Raw genomic sequence first — 18435 nt, forward strand, 5'->3', positions numbered from 1 at the left:
AGTTGGTTAAGCATCCAACTTCGGCTCAGGTCATGATCTCACAGTTGATGAGTTTGAGCCCTGTGTTGGGCTCTGCACTGATAGCTCAGAGCCTGGAGCCTGCTTCAGATTCTGTGTCTCCTTCTTTCTCTGCTCCTCCCCCACTTGTGTTTTCTGTCTCTGTCTTTCTCTCTTTCTCTCTCTCAACAATAAATAAATAAACATTTTTTTAAAAAGTAGTATGGGGCGCCTGGGTGGCTCAGTCGGTTGAGCGTCTGACTTCGGCTCAGGTCATGAACTTGCAGATCATGAGTTCAAGCCCCGCGTTGGGCTCCACGTCGGGCTCTGTGCTCACAGCTCAGAGCCTGGAGCCTGCTTAGGGTTCTGCATCTCCCTCTCTCTCCATTGCTCCCCACTTGTGCACATGCTCTCTCTCTCTCTCAAAAATAAAGATAAAAAAAAAATAAAAGTAGTATGGACATAATTATGGAACACATTTAACCACTATATGAAACTAGATTAAAGGAGAAAATTCCTTGAAAAACACAACTTTTAAAAACCAATGGAAGAAATTAAAAACCTGAAGTTATTTTACTACACTTGATCTTAGCCAAAAGGCCAAGAAGGAAATGGGGAGTTATCTGTTGAATAGAATTTAGGAATAAAATTTTCCTGAAGAAAATAAACCCTGAAAGCTTTTCTTACCACTCCTGTTCCAATTCCTTTGGAAAATATCCAAATTTTAAGGAAGAAATGATACCAGTCTTAGACTCTTTCAAAGTATAGAGGCAGTTTTATGAGGTCAACATAAGCCTAATACCAAACTGAATGAGGATGTTATAAGAAAGGAAAATTATACACCAATAGTTGTCATGAGCATAGATGTAAAAATCCTAAACAAAACTAGCAAGTCAAGTCCAACAATATATAAAATGCCTAATAATTATAACCAATGGGTTTGTTTTAGAGATACAGGATTTGTTTGTGTATTTGAAAATCAGTCAGTGTAATTAAGCACAATAATTTGAGTTTCCATTTTTGGAAACTAGAGAGAGGATCAATGGAGGTCTAAAGCAAGCAAAAGAAAGGACCTAATAAAAAGTTGAGCAGAAATCAATGAAATTGAAAACAGTAGAGGAAATCAACAAAACCAAAATTGGTTCTATGAAAAGATCAATAAAACTGATAAACCTCTGGTCAGTTTAAGAATGAAAGAGGACACAAATTACTAATATCAGAAATGGGAGAGGGATCATCCCTGTTGATCTCATGGGCATTAAAGGAATAATCGAGGAGTATTATGAACGCCTCTATGTCCACAAACTTGATCACTTAGATGAAATGGACCAATTTTTTGAAAGACAAAAACTACTAAAGAACACACAAGGAGAAATAGATAAACTGAATGGACATATATCTATTAAATACAATGAATCAATTATTAATAACCTTCCAAAACAGAAAGCACCTGACCCAGATGGTTATTTTGGTGAATTCTACAAACAAGAAAGAAATGATGCCCATTCTTTATATTGTCCAGAAAATAGAAGCAGTAGACTTTTTTTTTTTAATGTTTTATTTGTTTTTGAGACAGAGAGAGACAGAGCATGAACAGGGGAGGGGCAGAGAGAGAGGGAGACACAGAATCTGAAACAGGCTCCGGGCTCTGAGCTGTCAGCACAGAGCCCGACGCAGGGCTCGAACTCACAGACCGCGAGATCATGACCTGAGCCGAAGTCGGACGCTCAACCGACTGAGCCACCCAGGCGCCCCTAGAAGCAGTAGCCTTCTTAACTCATTCTGTGAAGACAGCATTACTGTAATACTAAATCATATAAAGACATTACAGAAAGGAAAAACTGCAGAACAATGTATCTTGTGAACATAGATGCAAAGTTCAACAAACTTAGCAAACCAAATTGAACAATGCATAAAAAGAATATATGCCACAATCAAGGATGCTTCATTCCAAAATGAAGGTAATCCATCACATCAGTTGTCTAAAGAAGAAAAAATTACAAGGTCATCAGTAAATGCAGAAATAGCATTTGATAAATTCTAATGTCCATTAGATGACATTAGATGATAATGACCAAGAGTCTCATCAAACCAAGAATAGAGGGGAACTTCCTCAACTTGATCAAGAACACTACAAAAAAACCAGGCTATGGCACAAGAACAGACACTCAGATCAGCGGAACAGAATAGAGAACCCAGAAATGGACCCACAAATGTATGACCAACTAATCTTTGACAAAGCAGGAAAGAATATCCATTGGAATAAAGACAGTCTCTTCAAGTGGTGCTGGGAAACTGGACAGCGACATGCAGAAGAATGAACCTGGACCACTTTCTTACACCGTACACAAAAATAAACTCAAAATGGATGAAAGACCTCAATGTAAGACAGGAAGCCATCAGAATCCTCGAGGAGAAACCAGACAAAAACCTCTTTGATCTTGGCCGCAGCAACTTCTTACTCAACACGTCTCCGGAGACAAGGGAAACCAAAGCAAAAATGAACTACTGGGACCTCATCAAAACAAAAAGCTTCTGCACAGTGAAGGAAACAATCAGTAAAACTAAAAAGCAGCTGACGGAATTGGAGAAGATATTTGCAAATGACATATCAGGTAAAGGATTAGTATCCAAAATCCATAAAGAACTTATCAAACTCAACACCCAAAAAACAAATAATCCAGTGAAGAAATGGGCAAAAGACATGAATAGACACTTCTCCGAAGAAGACATCCAGATGGCCAACTGACACATGAAAAAATGCTCAACATCACTCATCATCAGGGAAATACAAATCATAACCACCATGAGGGGTGCCTGGGTGGCTCAGTCGGTTGAGCATCCGACTTCGGCTCAGGTCACGACCTCGCAGTCCGTGAGTTCGAGCCCCGTGTCGGGCTGTGTGCTGACATCTCAGAGCCTGGAGCCTGCTTTGGATTCTGTGTCTCCCTCTCTCTCTGCCCCTCCCCCGCTCATGCTCTGTCTCTCTCTGTCAAAAATAAACATTAACAAAAACACCTTACACCTTTCAGAATGGCTAACATTAGCGACTCAGGCAACAACAGATGTTGGCGAGGATGCGGAGAAAAAGGATCTCTTTTGCATTGTTGGTGGCAATGCAAGCTGGTGCAGCCAGTCTGGAAAACACTATGGAGGTTCCTCAAAAAACTAAGAACTACTCTATGACCTAGCAATTGCACTACTAGGTATTTATCCAAGGGATACAGATAGGCTGTTTCGAAGGACACATGCACCCCAATATTTATAGCAGCACTATCAACAACAGCCAAAGTATGGAAAGAGCACCAATGTCCATCGATGGATGAATGGATAAAGAAGATGTGATATATACATATATACAATGGAGTATTACTCGCCAATCAAAAAGAAGGAAATCTTGCCATTTGCAACTACATGGATGGAACTGGAGGGTATTATGCTAAGTGAAATTAGAGAAAGACAAAAATCATATGACTTCACTCATATGAGGACTTCCAGAGACAAAACAGATGAACATAAGGGAAGGGAAACAAAAATAATCTAAAAACAGGGAGGGGGACAAAACAAAAGAGACTCATAAATATGGAGAACAAACTGAGGGTTGCTGGAGGGGTTGTGGGAGGGGGGATGGGCTAAATGATTAAGGAGCATTAAGGAATCTACCCCTGAAATCATTGTTGCACTATATGCTAACTAATTTGGATGTAAATTAAAAAAAAAAAATTAAATTAATTTAAAAAAAAAGATATGTTTTAGGGCTCAGTAGATTTATTTCATCTCTGAGTTTTTTAATAAAAAGCAGCTATGTGTTTTCTCTTTAAAAAAAAATAAATTACCTGATTTTTTTTGTATGCATCAAAAAAACAAACAAACAAAAAAAACCAGGCTACCTGGCTGGCTCAGTCAGTAGAGCACGTGACTCTTGATCTTGGGGTCGTGACACAGCCAGCTTTGGGTCCTCTGTCCCCCCCTCTCTCTCTGCCCGTCCCCCACTTGCGCTCTGTCTCTCTCAAAAATAAATAAACATTAAAACAAAATAATATCTATGAGAAACCTACAGCTAACACTTCATGGTGAGAAACTCAATGCTTTTTTCCCGAGATCAAGAATAAGAAAAGGATGACCACTCTTACCACTCCTGTTCCTCATAGTCCTGGAAGTCCTAGCTAATACAATTAGATAAAAAGAGGAAAGAAGAGGATACATGGGAAAGGAAGAAATAAAACTGGTCTTGTTTGTGTATGAAATGATTATGTATGGAGAAAATCCCAAAGAAGTGACAAAATATTTCTATAGCTAGTAAGCAATTATAGCAAGTTTGTAGGATACAATGTTAATATGTACAATGTAATTGCTTTCCTATATACCAGTGAACAACTAAAAATTGAAGTGAAAAACAATACCATTTACGTTAGCATAAAAAAATGAAATACTTAGGTATAAATCTGGTATAATTTGTACAGGATCTATATGATGAAGACTCCAAAATTCCAATGAAAAAAATCAAAGAAATCTAAATAAACGGAGAGATGTTACACATTCCTGAATAGGAAAACTCAATGTTGTTAAAATGTTCATTCTTCCCAAGCTGACCTGTAGAATCAACACAGTCCCAGGCAAAATACCACCAAGTTATTTTGTGGATATTGACAAGCTCATTCTGAAGTTTAAGTGGAAAGTCAGAAGATTCAGAAGAGCCAGCACAATACTGAAGATCAATATTGGAGAGCTGACACTACTTAAAGACCATAAAGCTACAGTGATCAGGACAGTGTGTTGTTGGTGAAAGAGCAGACACATAGATCGGTGAAACACAATAAAAAGCCCGCAAAGAGAGCCACACAGAGTCAACTGGCCTTTGGCAAAAGGGCAAAAGCAATGTAATGGAGAGAGCATCTTTTTCCACAAATGGTTTTGGGACAATTGGACATGTATATGCAAAGGCAGAATGCAGACACAGACCTTACCCCTTTCACAAAATCAACTCAAAATGGATCATAGACCTGTATGGAAAATGCAAGACTGTGAAACTTCTGGAAGAAGCATGGGAGAAAATGTAGGTGACCTTGGGTTTGGCAGTGAGTTTTCAGATACAGTACCAAAAGCATGATCCACGAAAGAGAAAATTGGCAAGTTGGACTTTGTTAAAACTTTCTTCTCTGAGAAAGACAACATTAAGAGAATAAAAAGACCACGGATTGGGAGAAAATATTTGCCAAAGTCATATATGATAAAGGGCTGATGTCCAAAATACATAAAGAACTCTTAAAACCCAGCAAGAAAACAAACCAATTAAAAAATGGGCAAATATTTAGGCAGATATCTCACCAAAGAAGATCTACAGATGGCGATGGACGTATGAAAAGTTGCTTAGTAGCATATGTCATTAAGGAGTTGAAAATTAAACAATGAGATATCACTGTACACCTGTTTAAATGGCTAAAGTTTAAAAATCTAATCATACCAAGTGTTGACAAGATTCAGAGCAACAGGAACTCTCATTCTTTGCTGGTGGAGATTCAGAGTGGCACAGGCAGTTTGGAAGACAGTTTGGTGGTGTTTTGTTTTTGTTTTGTTTTGTTTTGTTTTGTTTTTACAATGCTAAACATAAAGTTACATCATCTAGCAGTTCTGTTCCTGGGCATTTATCCGAATAGGAAACATCCACACAAAAACCTGCATGCAAATGTTTATAGCAGAATTATTCGTAGTTACCCCAAACGGAAAGCACGTAAGATGGCTTTAACTGGATGAATCAGTTCAATATTATACAGCAGTAAAAAATAGTGAGCTATCTTGCCACTAAAAGAGAAGCACCTTAAATGCATATTGCTACGTGAGGGACACGAATCTGAACAGGCACATACTGTATGATTCCAATTATGACATTCTAAAAAAGGCAAAACTGTGGAGACATTAAAAAAATCGGTGGCTGGGGCGCCTGGGTGGCTCAAGTTGGTTAAGCATCCAACTTCAGCTCAGGTCATGACCTCACAGTTCATGGGTTCGAGCCCTGCACGGCACAGTTCGTGGGTTCAGCTGTGCTGACAGCTTGGAGCCTAGAGCCTGCTTCCCCGACTTGTGCTCTGTCTCTCAAAAGTAAACGTTAAAAAAAAAAAAGATCAGTGGCTAACAGGGCTTCGTGAGAAGGAGGGACTTGTGAATCAGGTGACTTATAGGCTGGTGAACTCTTACATATAATACTGTAATGGTGGGTATATGTCATCCATTTGTCAAAACCCATAAAACTAATGATACAATGCAAAGAGTGAACCTTAACCTAAACTATGGACTTTAGTTAATAATAATGTACCAGTATTTAACTGTCAGAAATGTGCCACAAGAATGCAAATGTTAATAATAGGAGAAAGTGTGTGTCAATATGGAGGGTAATATATGGGAACTCTATATGTACTATTTTCTTTTAATAAATTTTTCAAAGGGGAGATAAGTGAATGTGAAAGAGATGTTTAAGTCGTGCATGGACAAAACTGAAACCTTTTACAGGGTATAACAAAGTAACTTTTAAAAGTTGAAAAGGAAGGGGGAAAACCCTATAGTAAATGTCATAATAACTAAAAAGTGACAGCTTTTTCTCTGAAATGGCAATGAGAAAAAGATGTCTTTCATTACCATTATTGACACTAGAGAAGAGCATATATTAATGAATTTGGAAGTGTTGGTGGATACCAGGTAAATGTATGGAGATTATGTATACTCGCAATGATTGGAAAATGACATTGAAGAGGCGTTTGGTTGGCTCATTCGATAGAGCATGTGACTCTTGATCTCAGGTTCATGAGTTCAAGCCCCATGTTGGGCATAAAGCTTACTTAAAAAAAATATGTGGGTGTCTCAATTGGTTAAGCATTGGACTCTTGGTCTCAGCTTAGGGCTTGATCTCAGGGTCATAGATTTAAGGTCCACGTTGGGCTCCATGCTGGGCATGAAGCCTACTTAAAAAAAAAAAAAAGACATTAAAAAATTTCACTTTAATAGTAACACATCAAATAACTGGGGGGCGGCGGGTAGAATCTAAAGATGAACAGAAAATCTATGTGGAAAACTACAAAAATTACTCTGAGAAATTAAAGATGTCCTAAATAAATAAGGGAATATATCATGTTTTTGAATTGGAAGACTTAATATTGTGAAGATCTCATTCTCCCCAAAGTTTCTATAAATGCGATGTAATCCCAAAAAAAATTTCATAAAGTTTTCTTGTGAAAATTGACGTGCCAATTCTAAACTGTAAGCGGAAATTCTAAGCACCAATAGCCAACATAATCTTGATGAAGAACCAAGTTGAAGGACTTACGTTAACAGACATCAAGACTTAGAAGACTTCATAATTCGAAGAGTCTTACAAAGTCCAGAAGTACATCCACTCCTGGATACCCCTATATATATATTCGCTTATGAGCAAGTTGCCATCGCAATGCTTTCTTAATGAAGGGTGAAATGGTAACATTCGAGGTAGGAAGCAATTTCCAGGAAAAAGAAAAAAAAGATTGCCTTGCAAAGTCCAGAGCTCAACTTCCCATGACTCTAACTCCTCTAGCGAGCTCCGTTTCTATTGCCAGTGTCCCCGGCGCTGCCATTCAGGGCATTTATTTTATTCACTGAAACATGATTCAGGAATTTGGCTTAGGCTGCGCTTTGGCAGTTTGGAGTCCCATGTTGCCTATTTAACTTGTGCAAATTCAACTACATGGTTTCGTGGGGTCATGGGGAAAGGGGAAATAATGTAAATAGTACAGGCGGTCTGCGTTTTCATTCAGTAACCACGAAATTTGCTAGTAAGCATGAGAGATGTAAGCTTGCGTTCCAGCTGTTGGTTCTCGCGTGTGTCTGGACGGGTGGGCATTTCGCTTCTGTTAGTGTGATTGTAGCATTCAAGATACATGTTTTCCATACGTAGTTTTCTATGGAAACACAATTGCTTCGTTTGCTGTTCAGTTGAAGCAACGGCATCCGGTCCAATCCTGAAGGAAAACCAGCTCTGGTAAACTCTCTGAGGCTGCGTGGACAGTGGCCATAGGCTCGGGCTCTCAAGCCGGACTACCTGGGTTTACGTCCTAGCTCTGCTCTCACAGTCTGTGCGGCCTGGGCAAGTTAGTAACCTCTCTGTGCTCCGCGTCCGACTCGGAAGCAGCAGATCATGACAGCATCTCAGGACGGCGTTGAGACCGTGAAGTGGCTAACGTAAACTGCGGCTCGCACCTGGCAAGCACGCGATCAGAGTTCGCTAGTTTTATTATCATCAGTACAGCCGTTCTTGCCGAGAGGTGACGGCACGTGGTCTGCAAAGCGGTAGGTCTTGAAGGGTTTCAAGGGGGGCTTAGCAGCTCCTCTTCCCCCCCTCGGCTCACGCTTTAGAGCTCAGCCCCAGCGTGGAGCGCTCCGCCCTACCGTGGGCTTTTCTCCGCGGGATCCTCGTTCTTTCGGGGGACTGGTGATCGGCTGTGGCCCGTCGTGGGGGGGGGGGGGGGCGTGTGGCACAGGACGTGGGCCTTGAGGCGGCAGGGCCCGGGGGTGGGGCGCGATGTGTTTCCACGGAGGCCGTGCGAGTGTTGGCGGACACGCTGAAGCGTGTTTGGCGTCGTGTGAGTGCGCGTGTTCAGCCACCGGCATTTTCCTGTAGACGGAGTCCCACCGGGGTTTGTAAGGTCAGCGTGGCCCGTGTGCTTCTGGCCTCTGCTTTTCACCCGAAGCCGCTCGGCGCCTCCGTTGTCCCCAGCGGGGCCTGCGGCCTCACTAGCGCCGTGGCGCTTGCCCTGCCGCGGTGGCTCGCGGGTCCTGGTGGCTCGCCGGTCCTTCCTGAGCGCGCGGGCTTTCGGCTCGCCACCGACTGTCACCTCTGCAGAGCCTCGAAGAGCTTTGTAGGCGCCTGTTGGCCAGCCCCCTCCTGCCCCTTGCGCCGCACGGACGCAGACTTCCGTGGGTACCTTCCAGAACTATGAGAACGGAGATCCTATTACCGTCCCCGACCACCTTTCTTCTCGCGAGAAAGCCGCTCCCTGTTTGCAGCCGCTGCTGCACAGCGCTGACCGCCACCCACCGGCAGCTGCCTCCACCGCCAGCCTGGGGACCGCGCTCTGACGCCTGCCACGCTGACTGGCGGTGCCGCTTCCTCCGAGGGCGCAGCTGGCGTCAACTGGGGTTTCGTTTCCTCGCCTGCCTTGCTTGTTCCCACCTTCCTCGTCTCCTGTGGTTCTTGGCTTCTGCTCAGGAAAAACCGGTCTCCCGTACAACTTCCCAGTGACCGGGCTCCATCCTTCTGCCTTGCGAACAGATGTGCCAAAACCAAACGGAGTTTAGCACGGAGTGTTGCTCGACCGCGTTATTTGAGGCTCGGGCATCTGAGCCTGTTGGGTCCATCTGCCACCAAAAGAGGGGTTTGGGACATGAGACGTGTGCTAGGGACATGAAAATTAGAAGGATTTAGCTCTCCCTGGGCTTAGTGTCTGGGAGGTTAGATAGAGATTTGGGTTTTTAATAGAACAAGTTACGATCTAGTGTCCCTGTCCGTGTCCTTGGAACAAAGGGCATACGAGTTTAATTGGTGCTGTTTTAAGGGGATTTGTGTTGTGTGTTTAAAACAGCTTTGGAACGTGTGGACATTTAACATTTCACAGTAGTGACGTAGAATTGTAGTGAGCTTGTCTATTGTGAATTGAGGAATCTTGAAAAAACTTACGATCTATTCCAGGTGGCACATTACATTTTGTCTTTAAAGTTGTAGATATCCTAAAACGTTAATACTGTCTCATTTTTTTGTTTTTCCCCTTTCTTCCTAGAATATTTTCCTTCTTGGATATAGTAACTTTGTGCCGATGTGCACAGATTTCCAAGGTAGAGTATTAACCAGATGTTTATCAATAAATATCAAGTTTTATTAGAATGAGAATGAGTTTTAGTTCAAGCAAGCAGTTAACTTTAATATCATCTTTTGTATTTAACATAATTCCATATTTGATTGTCAATGTATATCAAGAATAAAAGTTTAGGGGCGCCTGCCTGGCTCGGTAGGTAGATCATGGGACGCCTGATCTTGGCGTTGTAAGTTCGAGCCCCACGTTGGGTGTAGAGAGGACTTAAAAATAAAATCTTTCAGAAAAAAGATAATAAAAGTTTGAAAATAGAGAGGCTGAGTCAAGACTTCCTCTAACAGTTGCCTTCACCCCTGTCTCTCCTCCTCTTCCTCCCGCCTCCCAGGCCTGGAACATTTTAGCCCTGGATGGAAGCAACTGGCAAAGAATAGACCTTTTTAACTTTCAGACAGATGTGGAGGTAAGTTAGCTTTATTTTAGACATAGGACTTTTTAAAAAGGTGAGTAAACTGGTCACTCTTTGCTGCCTTTTAATTTTGCTGCATTTAGTCAGATTTAATATAAAGACCCAAGAAGGTGTCTGCATACATGAGGACCAAAATTCTACTTGCATTTTGCTTTGGGTTCTGTATCAGTAATAGACTACTTTTCCTCCTTGTTCATGTTTATAACCTTAGTGGTATCACTGAGCTTTTTATTTTTTTTAAATGTTTTTATTTATTTTTGAGACAGAGAGAGAGACAGAGCATGAGCAGGGGAGGGGCAGAGAGAGAGTGAGACACAGAATCCAAAGCAGGCTCCAGTCTCTAAGCTGATAGCACAGAGCCTGATGCAGGGCTCAAACTCACAGACCTCGAGATTGTGACCTGAGCCGAAGTCGGACGCTCAACCGACTGAGCCACCCAGGTTCCCCATCACCGAGCTTTTTAAAGCCCCATTCCTGCATCATTAACACCTGGTTCCGTGCTTTAATCTTAGGAGACTCTTGACACACATTTATTGATCTGAAAGCTCCACCGAGAATTCTCATTCAGCACCAAGAATGGAGAAATAGCAGAAGAATTGGGGCCAGGAGTGAGGCTGGAGACCTGGACGATCGCTCCCGCTCAGCCACTTAAGCCACAGACTATCTCAGCGCTTCAGTTTTATTATCTGTAAAGTAAAGAAGTAAAGTGATCCTTAAAGCCTTTTCTAAGTCTAGGATTCTCATGTATTTACCTAGAAATATGGGAACATCTCCATCTAGGAGTGATCAGCCTGAGCAAATGAGAAAAGTTTATTTTCAAACAACTTTAGTATTGAATACCAATTTATGACTAAAAACTAAGAGAGAAGTAATAAAGAGCATTGCACACAGGGATTGTCTAGAGAGCTGTTTTAGGGTGTTGAGATTCTGAAGTTTATCTACCCTATGTTAGGAAAACCTTGTTCACTTCTGGGGTAGCCAACTCAGTTATAGTCAGTGGAATTGTATTTTGGTTCGGTTCCTCACATAGCATTTTCGTGAGTGTTTTTGCCAAAGTGTACGTTCTGTGTCTTTTTTAACGGATAAGGAAATAATCACGCTTGACCGTGAGTTGCGCCCAAACAATTTCCTGCCAGTTACTTAACCCGGTGTTACCTCGGGGAGCTAATGGCCAGTGTGGGGCCCCTTCACCTCCTTCTCCAGGGGATTAGCTGGAGAGTCTCCAACCCAGTGTCAGACCAGTGGGGCAGAGGGGCTGAGCACAGCGCTTCCCACTGTGGGTTCCTCTCTTGTTCTGAGCTTGGAAGGCCTCAGGGCTTCACGCCCACCTGGAAAGACAAATTCTCTTTGCTGGCTTGGACTGTGGCCCCTGGGTTAGGGGTTCTTTAACGCTCTTTCCAGACTTAATAGCAATGATTGCAACAGTGCCCCACCCAAACATGCTGACACGTGATTCCCCTTCAGACCGATAATCTCTAGATCTTTGTTCATTGTGTTTACTTAGTGATGTTGAGAAGCACATTAGATTCCAAAAATTGCAGTCATTTATGCTGGCCAAGGGAGAGTCATTGTTTTTTTACAATTTGCAAATTATGCATTCTTACTCTTGGTTCTTATTGTCCCCTCAGTGTTCTTTGATGATTTTTCCAAACTGTACAACCTTTTGAAAGCACACTTAAAACATTTACGGCCAGAGTTTTAAAAATGCTATTTCAAGTGAGTGGCACTACCTTATGCATTATTTGATTTCAGAATTTTAGCTGATGGCTGACTGCCGTTCTATAAACACATTGCAGAAATATTTAAGAGTACGTACTTCCACTGAAGAGAGACTAGCTTACGGCTCACCAGTTATGTAAAACATTACTTGTGAAAACTTGAAACAGTTGGTACCAGGGTTTCAGTCTAGTCTAACAGTATTTAGTCACCCTTGCGGGCTAGCAATTTGAACCCAGATTGGATTCAAGTGTTGGGGCCCCCGGTATTGTCTAAATAGGACCCATTGGATACTCACCCTGGGAAGCATTCCATGGATAAGCCAATCATCTCAAATTTATTTGGGATGAAAATGACGATTTATGGATATGTTGAAAGACAGAGAAGGTACCAAGGTTCCGGATTAATAGGTTAATAGTACTTACTGTGTGCCTGGCACTATTTAAGCAACTTACATATATTCATTTAATCTCCTGAGAAACACCACATTGAAGAAGCCAAGGCACAAAATGTTTGAGTGACTTACCCAAGGTCATTCACTTAGTAAGAGGACAGTAGTCACCTTGAACACAATGGATTACGTGATGTCATGTTTTAGAGAAAAGGCAGACTAGAGTCCCCAGAAGGCACGTGTGCTTCGGCGCCTTTCCTTCAGCATCACTCTTTCCTGAATAAGTGTTGTTTCCCTGATGTTTAGGCATTTCCCATGCCTTTAAAAGTTGGATATTTTTGTGCCATTGGATTCTACCAGCCAAAAGTGAGGAATAACTGAGTAGCATGCTCATCTAAAAATTACAACTCCAAAGGTCCCTCCATTTAGGCTTTGTTTCTCTCTAAATCCCTTCATTCCAAAATCCACGCCTACAACATACTATCTAAATGGATAACATACAGCCATTGACTTGACTTTTGCATTCAGAAAGAATTTGCTCATTTTTTCCTCTTAGTTGGAAACAGCGGAGTAGAAAATTCTGAATATATTTTTTTTTATTCCAGTACAAAAGCTTTTCCTCCAAAGAAAGGAAGAATAGAAAGCTCATATAAATGTAACTAAATTTAAATGGAGAAAAACATGTTGTGTGCTCCATTTGCTGACATTGGTATGGAGGGGTTTTTGCTGTCTTATTCTGTACTTAAATATTTATTTATCTTGGACTTCCAAGTCATAATCTGTTTTTCCCTCTAAAGACAGATTTGTTAACTCTTAAGAAAGCATAAATAAAGCTGCTAGCAATACTGAAGTTTAGATTTCCATCTTTTTTTAAAAAAATTTTTTTTATTGTTTAAATTCAAGTTAGTTAACATACAGTGTAGTATTGGTTTCAGGAGTAGAATTTAGTGATTCATCACTTACGTACAACACCCAGCGCTCGTCCCAACAAGTGCTCTTATTAATGCCCATCATCCGTTTAGCCCATCCCCCACCCCCCACCCCTCCAGCAACCCTCAGTTTATCCTCTACTTAGGAGTCTCCCCCTCCCCTCCCTGTTTTTATCTTATTTTTCCTTCCCTCCCCCTATTTCATCTGTTGCGTTCCTTAAATTCCACATATGAGTAAAATCATATTTCATTTTTCTTTGCCTGACTTATTTTGCTTAGGATAATACACTTTAGTTCCATGTACATTGTTGCAGATGGCAAGATCTCATTCTTTTTCATCACCGAGTGTATTCCATTGTATATGTATGTATATCTATATCTATCTATATATACATATACCACATCTTCTTTATCCATTCATCAGTTAGCCAGGTAACAACATATGTGAGCCCTGTTCCTGTGATCCTGTGGTTTGATGAGATCTAGTGAATTGTTAGTGCTTACAGTTCAGGGCCCAGATTGCTATTTTATATAGTAAGGATAATAGTATTTTTTTAGAAACCCCAATGGCCCTTTTTTCGGTATTTTCTACCTCGTAGAGGTAGTACTTATGCGGAGTACACGGCCTTTAGAATCACATAAACATGTTAGAACCCTAACTCTACTACTCACTAAAGTGTAACCTTGGCGATGTAAACATTTACTTTCTTTATTTGCAAAATGAAGGTAATAGATCCAGTCTGCATTAGGATTCTCCAGAGAAACAGCCACTAGTATGTGTGTGTATGTAGACACATAGATTTAGTGTAAGGAATCGGGTCAGGCGATGATGGAGGCTGAGAAGTCCCAAGATCGGCAGTTGGGAAGCAGGAGGCCCAGGAGAGCTGACGTGTAACTCCAATCTGGGTCTTAAGACCTGTGAACCAGCAGAGCTGATGTGGGAAATTCCAGTCTGAGAGCTGACAGCTTCCAGACCTAAGAAGAGCTGAGGTTTCCCCCGAGTCCCAAGGCCAGAAAAGACCAGTGTCTCAGCTCAAGCAATCAGGCAGGAGGAGGAGTTACCTTTTACTCAGCCTTTTTGATTCCATTCAGGTCTTCAGTTGATTGGATGAGGTCCACCCACACTAGGAAGGGCAATCTGCTTTACTCCCTCCACTGATCCAAATGTTAATCTAATCCAGAAATGCCCTCACAGAGATACACAGAATACTGTTTGGCCAGAGATCTGGGCATCCCGTGGCCCAGTCAAGTTGGCACATAAGATAGATTAGCACAGGTTCACCCCTTGTCAATGTGGCGCCCATACGCATCTCCTCAACCTGCACTTAATCTCCAAAGACTGTAATTGCGCCTAATGTGATACAAGTACCCAGCCTACAACGGAAACACACCAACTCCTTCCTCAGAGGAAGAGAGAAAGTCCTGAGTGATGTTCACTTCCTGATACCCTGTACCTTAAATACCGTGATGCAGAAGTAACAGTTAAATACCAATACATCTCATTTTACATAAGGGAATAGGAGGGGAAAGAAAACAAACGTGGGGCGCCTGGGTGGCTCAGTCAGTTAAATGTCTTACTTTCAGCTTGGATCACGATCTCACTGTTGGGGGACTGAGCCCCACGTCAGGCTCCGTGCTGGGCATGGAGCCTGCTCAAGATTCCCTCTCCCCCTCTCCTTCTGCCCCTCCCCCACTCGCACTCTCTCTCTTAAAAAAAAAAAGTATTATCTCTACATACACACACATACACTCATAACAAAATAGGGAGAAACACTCATGACAATTGCAGTTTTCATTTCTGGAATTGGTCACATGGTGATCCTCGGTATTTACAACTACTTTCTTCTGCACGTTCCGTGCTCCCTTTATCTCCAGCAGGCCCCCCAGCTAGTCATGGTTCGTTACCATGGTACTTTCTGAAGTGTATGGGTCATTGGTCGTTCCACCTGGATTGACCTGTAGTCTTTTACTGGCCTGAATCACAGGGCATGGTAATGCTAAGAGAGATTCCTAAGGGATCTTCTGTATTCCAGACACATTCTTCATGATCTCCATTGTCGAGTAGTAGCCCGTGAGGTTGTCGTGAATATTAAATGAATCGTAATACGTACAAGGAAGTGTTAAAATCGTGCCTGAAAAAGTGAAAGTGTTAACCGATGTTCATTTTTTTCCCCTTTAACGTATCTGCCAGCCCGAGTTCCTTTTTCAAAGGAAATGTGTTTACATAGGGATTTCTAAGAAGAATGCAGGGGAGCTTTTATGATACATCTTCAGACTTCCAGTGCCGTAATGTACGGCTACAACAAAGTTTGTTTTTTTTTGGAGCAACGTTGTTGTAGACCCCTGCTCAGCACCCAGTGTTCCCATAGCTGACGTCACAAAGCCTTGTCATCGGTGGAGTAGCCGTGAGCCCTGTAAGGGGAGGCCTAGCTCCAGGGCTAAAACTTCCAAAACATAGTGCACGGATTTTTTTTTTTTTTTTTAATATTTAACGCTTTAATTGAAACTATTTCTCCATGCCTGCAGCTCCTTTATACGCTAGGAACAAGGTGGGGTGTTGGAAGAATGTTCCGAAATAGCTTCTTTTATGCCCGGGAAAATCCGATTCCGTTTCTAAATTTCAGGTTATTATGCCATTAGATAAGCAGCATGAAAATTAAGATGTTTTTCCCGACTTTCTTGATTCAAGGGTCGAGTAGTGGAAAATATCTCCAAGCGATGCGGTGGGTTCCTGAGGAAGCTCAGCCTGCGGGGTTGCATCGGTGTTGGGGACTCCTCCTTGAAGTAAGTTGGATCCACAGTGATTCACTCTGTTGTGGCAGCTCGTAGCTGACTTGCCATCAGCAAGAACAAACCAGAACAAACCAAGCATATTAAGTGCTCTTCTCCTGTGACGTCGTTTCTGTGGTAATTTGTGTAGAGTAATAAAAGAACCGTAAGTTTGGAATCCTCCGGCCTGGGTTAGGGATGTGGCCTGAGGACGCATTATTTCACCTCGCTGGGTGTTGCTCTCTCTTCTGCAAAGCGAAGGCAGCTGTGGTTCCTGCGTGACACTGTCATGGGCATCACTCGAAACAGCACGCATGAAGGGCCTGGTGTGTGATGAAACGCTGGTTCGCCTCTGTTCCCTCCTTCACTTCCCCTTCTTCCTAGCTTCATCTTCATGAAAGTGACCACCTTTTTGTGTATTCTCCTACTTGGCAAAATAATTCTTTCAGAAGCGTCCTGCACATAACCTGGAATTTTGCATGCTCCTGAAAGGATGTGATTACCACAGTCTTTTTATTATAGTTAACCCAAACACATGCTTGCTCACCTCTTACTGGGTAGCCATTATTTATTGGAAATGTTAGCAATCCGCTGTTAAGAACACATGCTTTTCTGGAGACGAGACATAATTAAAGCCTTTATGTTTTTATCCTTGTGGCCTCTACTGTTGTTTGAGGTTGGCTACATTAGAATACACACTGCCCCCTAGAACCTTGGGATGGACTTTGTCTCTCGTAGACCTAAGCATCACCCCCATGTACATCAGTCCCAACTGCCCGTGAGAATGTGCAGTAAAATTACAGATGGTGTAATTTGTCATTGAAACATCTGCACCATTGCTAGGAAAATTGACTCGGAACATGTTTTTAAATGTTTATGTATTTATTTTGAGAGAGACAGCACAAGCGGGGGAGGGGCAGAGAGAAAGGGAGAGAGAGACTCCCAAGCAGGCTCTACACCATCAGCACAGGGCTTGACTTGGGGCTTGATCTCAAGAACGATGAAATCATGACTTGAGCCAAAGTCAGGAGTCAGGTGCTTAACCGACTGAGCCATCCAGGCGCCCCTCCAGTTTTTTCTTGTAATGACCTAGAGCTAGCCTTGGCATCTACTCTGTTCCACATATGTAGTGTTGTTTTTGATGGAGGGAGGCTATTCGTTTGCAAATGTTTATTGAGCCCGACTACGCCAGGCACTGATCTAGGGAATGGAGATACAGTAATAATCAAAATAGATTAAAACCCCAGTACTAATCTTACATGTATGCTCTCTGTAACTCTTGCTCCAGCATTATATATGAAGTCCTGGGGATTTTTAACAGGTTTATTGAGATGTGATTGAGATACAATAAACTGTATGTACTTGAAGGGTACAATTTGATCATTTTAGGCATATGTATATACCCATAAAACCAACACTGTAATGAAAATAATGAACATTGCATGTGCCATGAGCGTTTCCTCGTGTGCCTTTATAATCCCTCCCTCCCTCCTACCCTGTGTCTGTCCCACTGCTAGGCAGCCACCAATCTGCTTTCTGTTGCTATAGGTTAGTTTGAATCTTCAAAAGTTTTAACTAATTATCCAGTATGTACTCCTTTTTGCCTGGCCTCTTCCGCTCAACATCATTGTTTTGAGATCCACCCGTGTGGTCGTATGTATCAGTAATCCATTCTTTTTTATTGCTGAATAGTGATCCATTTAATGGATATAATACCATCTATTAATTTCTCATTTGGGTTTTTTCCAGTTTGCAGCCATTCCATATAAAGCTACTATGAACATTTGTGTATAAGACTTCGTATGTCGTATATGTTCATTTCTCTTGGGTAAATACCTAGGATTAGCTAGATCATCTGGTGGGTGTGCGTTTAACTTTTTAAACCTTTCAAACTGTTTCCCAAAAGGATTATGCCATTTTGTATCCCCACCAGAAGTGTGTGGTACTTCCAGTCCCTCCCCCACCTTGTCAACATTTGGTGGGTCAGTCTTTTCAATTTTAGCCTTTCTGATAGATAGATATGTGTAGTGGTATTTCATGGTGGTTTTAATTTGTATTTCTAATGATTAATGTTGTTGGGCGTCTTTTCTTTAAGTTTATTTCTTTATTTTGACAGCACAAGCAGGGGAGGGACAAAAAAGGAGAGAGAGAAAGAGGGAGGGAGAAAGCCCGTGTGAGAGTGGGAGAAGGGCAGAAGGAGAGAGAGAGTCCCAAGCAGGCTCCACACTGTCAGCATGGAGCCAGACATGGGGCTCAAACTTACGAACTGTGAGATCATGACCTGAGCCAAAATCGAGAGTCAGATACTTAACCGACTGAGCCACCCAGGCACCC

At 42.1% G+C, this 18435-nt stretch overlaps 1 protein-coding gene across 7 annotated transcripts in view; it reads left to right on the forward strand.

Annotated features, from left to right (window-relative positions):
- FBXL2 (F-box and leucine rich repeat protein 2) overlaps positions 1–18435 on the forward strand; it is a 111212-nt gene that overhangs the window by 51219 nt on the left and 41558 nt on the right. For 6 of the 7 annotated variants that reach the window (XR_008298101.1, XR_008298102.1, XM_027040558.2 and 3 more), the window contains 3 exons: positions 9798–9852; positions 10216–10290; positions 16022–16116. Coding sequence is in view for 4 of the 7 variants with exons in the window: in XM_027040558.2 (XP_026896359.2) it covers positions 9798–9852; positions 10216–10290; positions 16022–16116 (225 nt within the window). In the remaining 3 variants the exon portion in view is untranslated. Of the gene's footprint in view, positions 1–9797; positions 9853–10215; positions 10291–16021; positions 16117–18435 lie in introns of those variants that run through there. The other variant, XM_053221738.1, reaches the window with a different exon arrangement.

The sequence above is a fragment of the Acinonyx jubatus genome, chromosome C2, assembly GCF_027475565.1.
Source record: "Acinonyx jubatus isolate Ajub_Pintada_27869175 chromosome C2, VMU_Ajub_asm_v1.0, whole genome shotgun sequence".
Classification (NCBI taxonomy): domain Eukaryota; kingdom Metazoa; phylum Chordata; class Mammalia; order Carnivora; family Felidae; genus Acinonyx; species Acinonyx jubatus.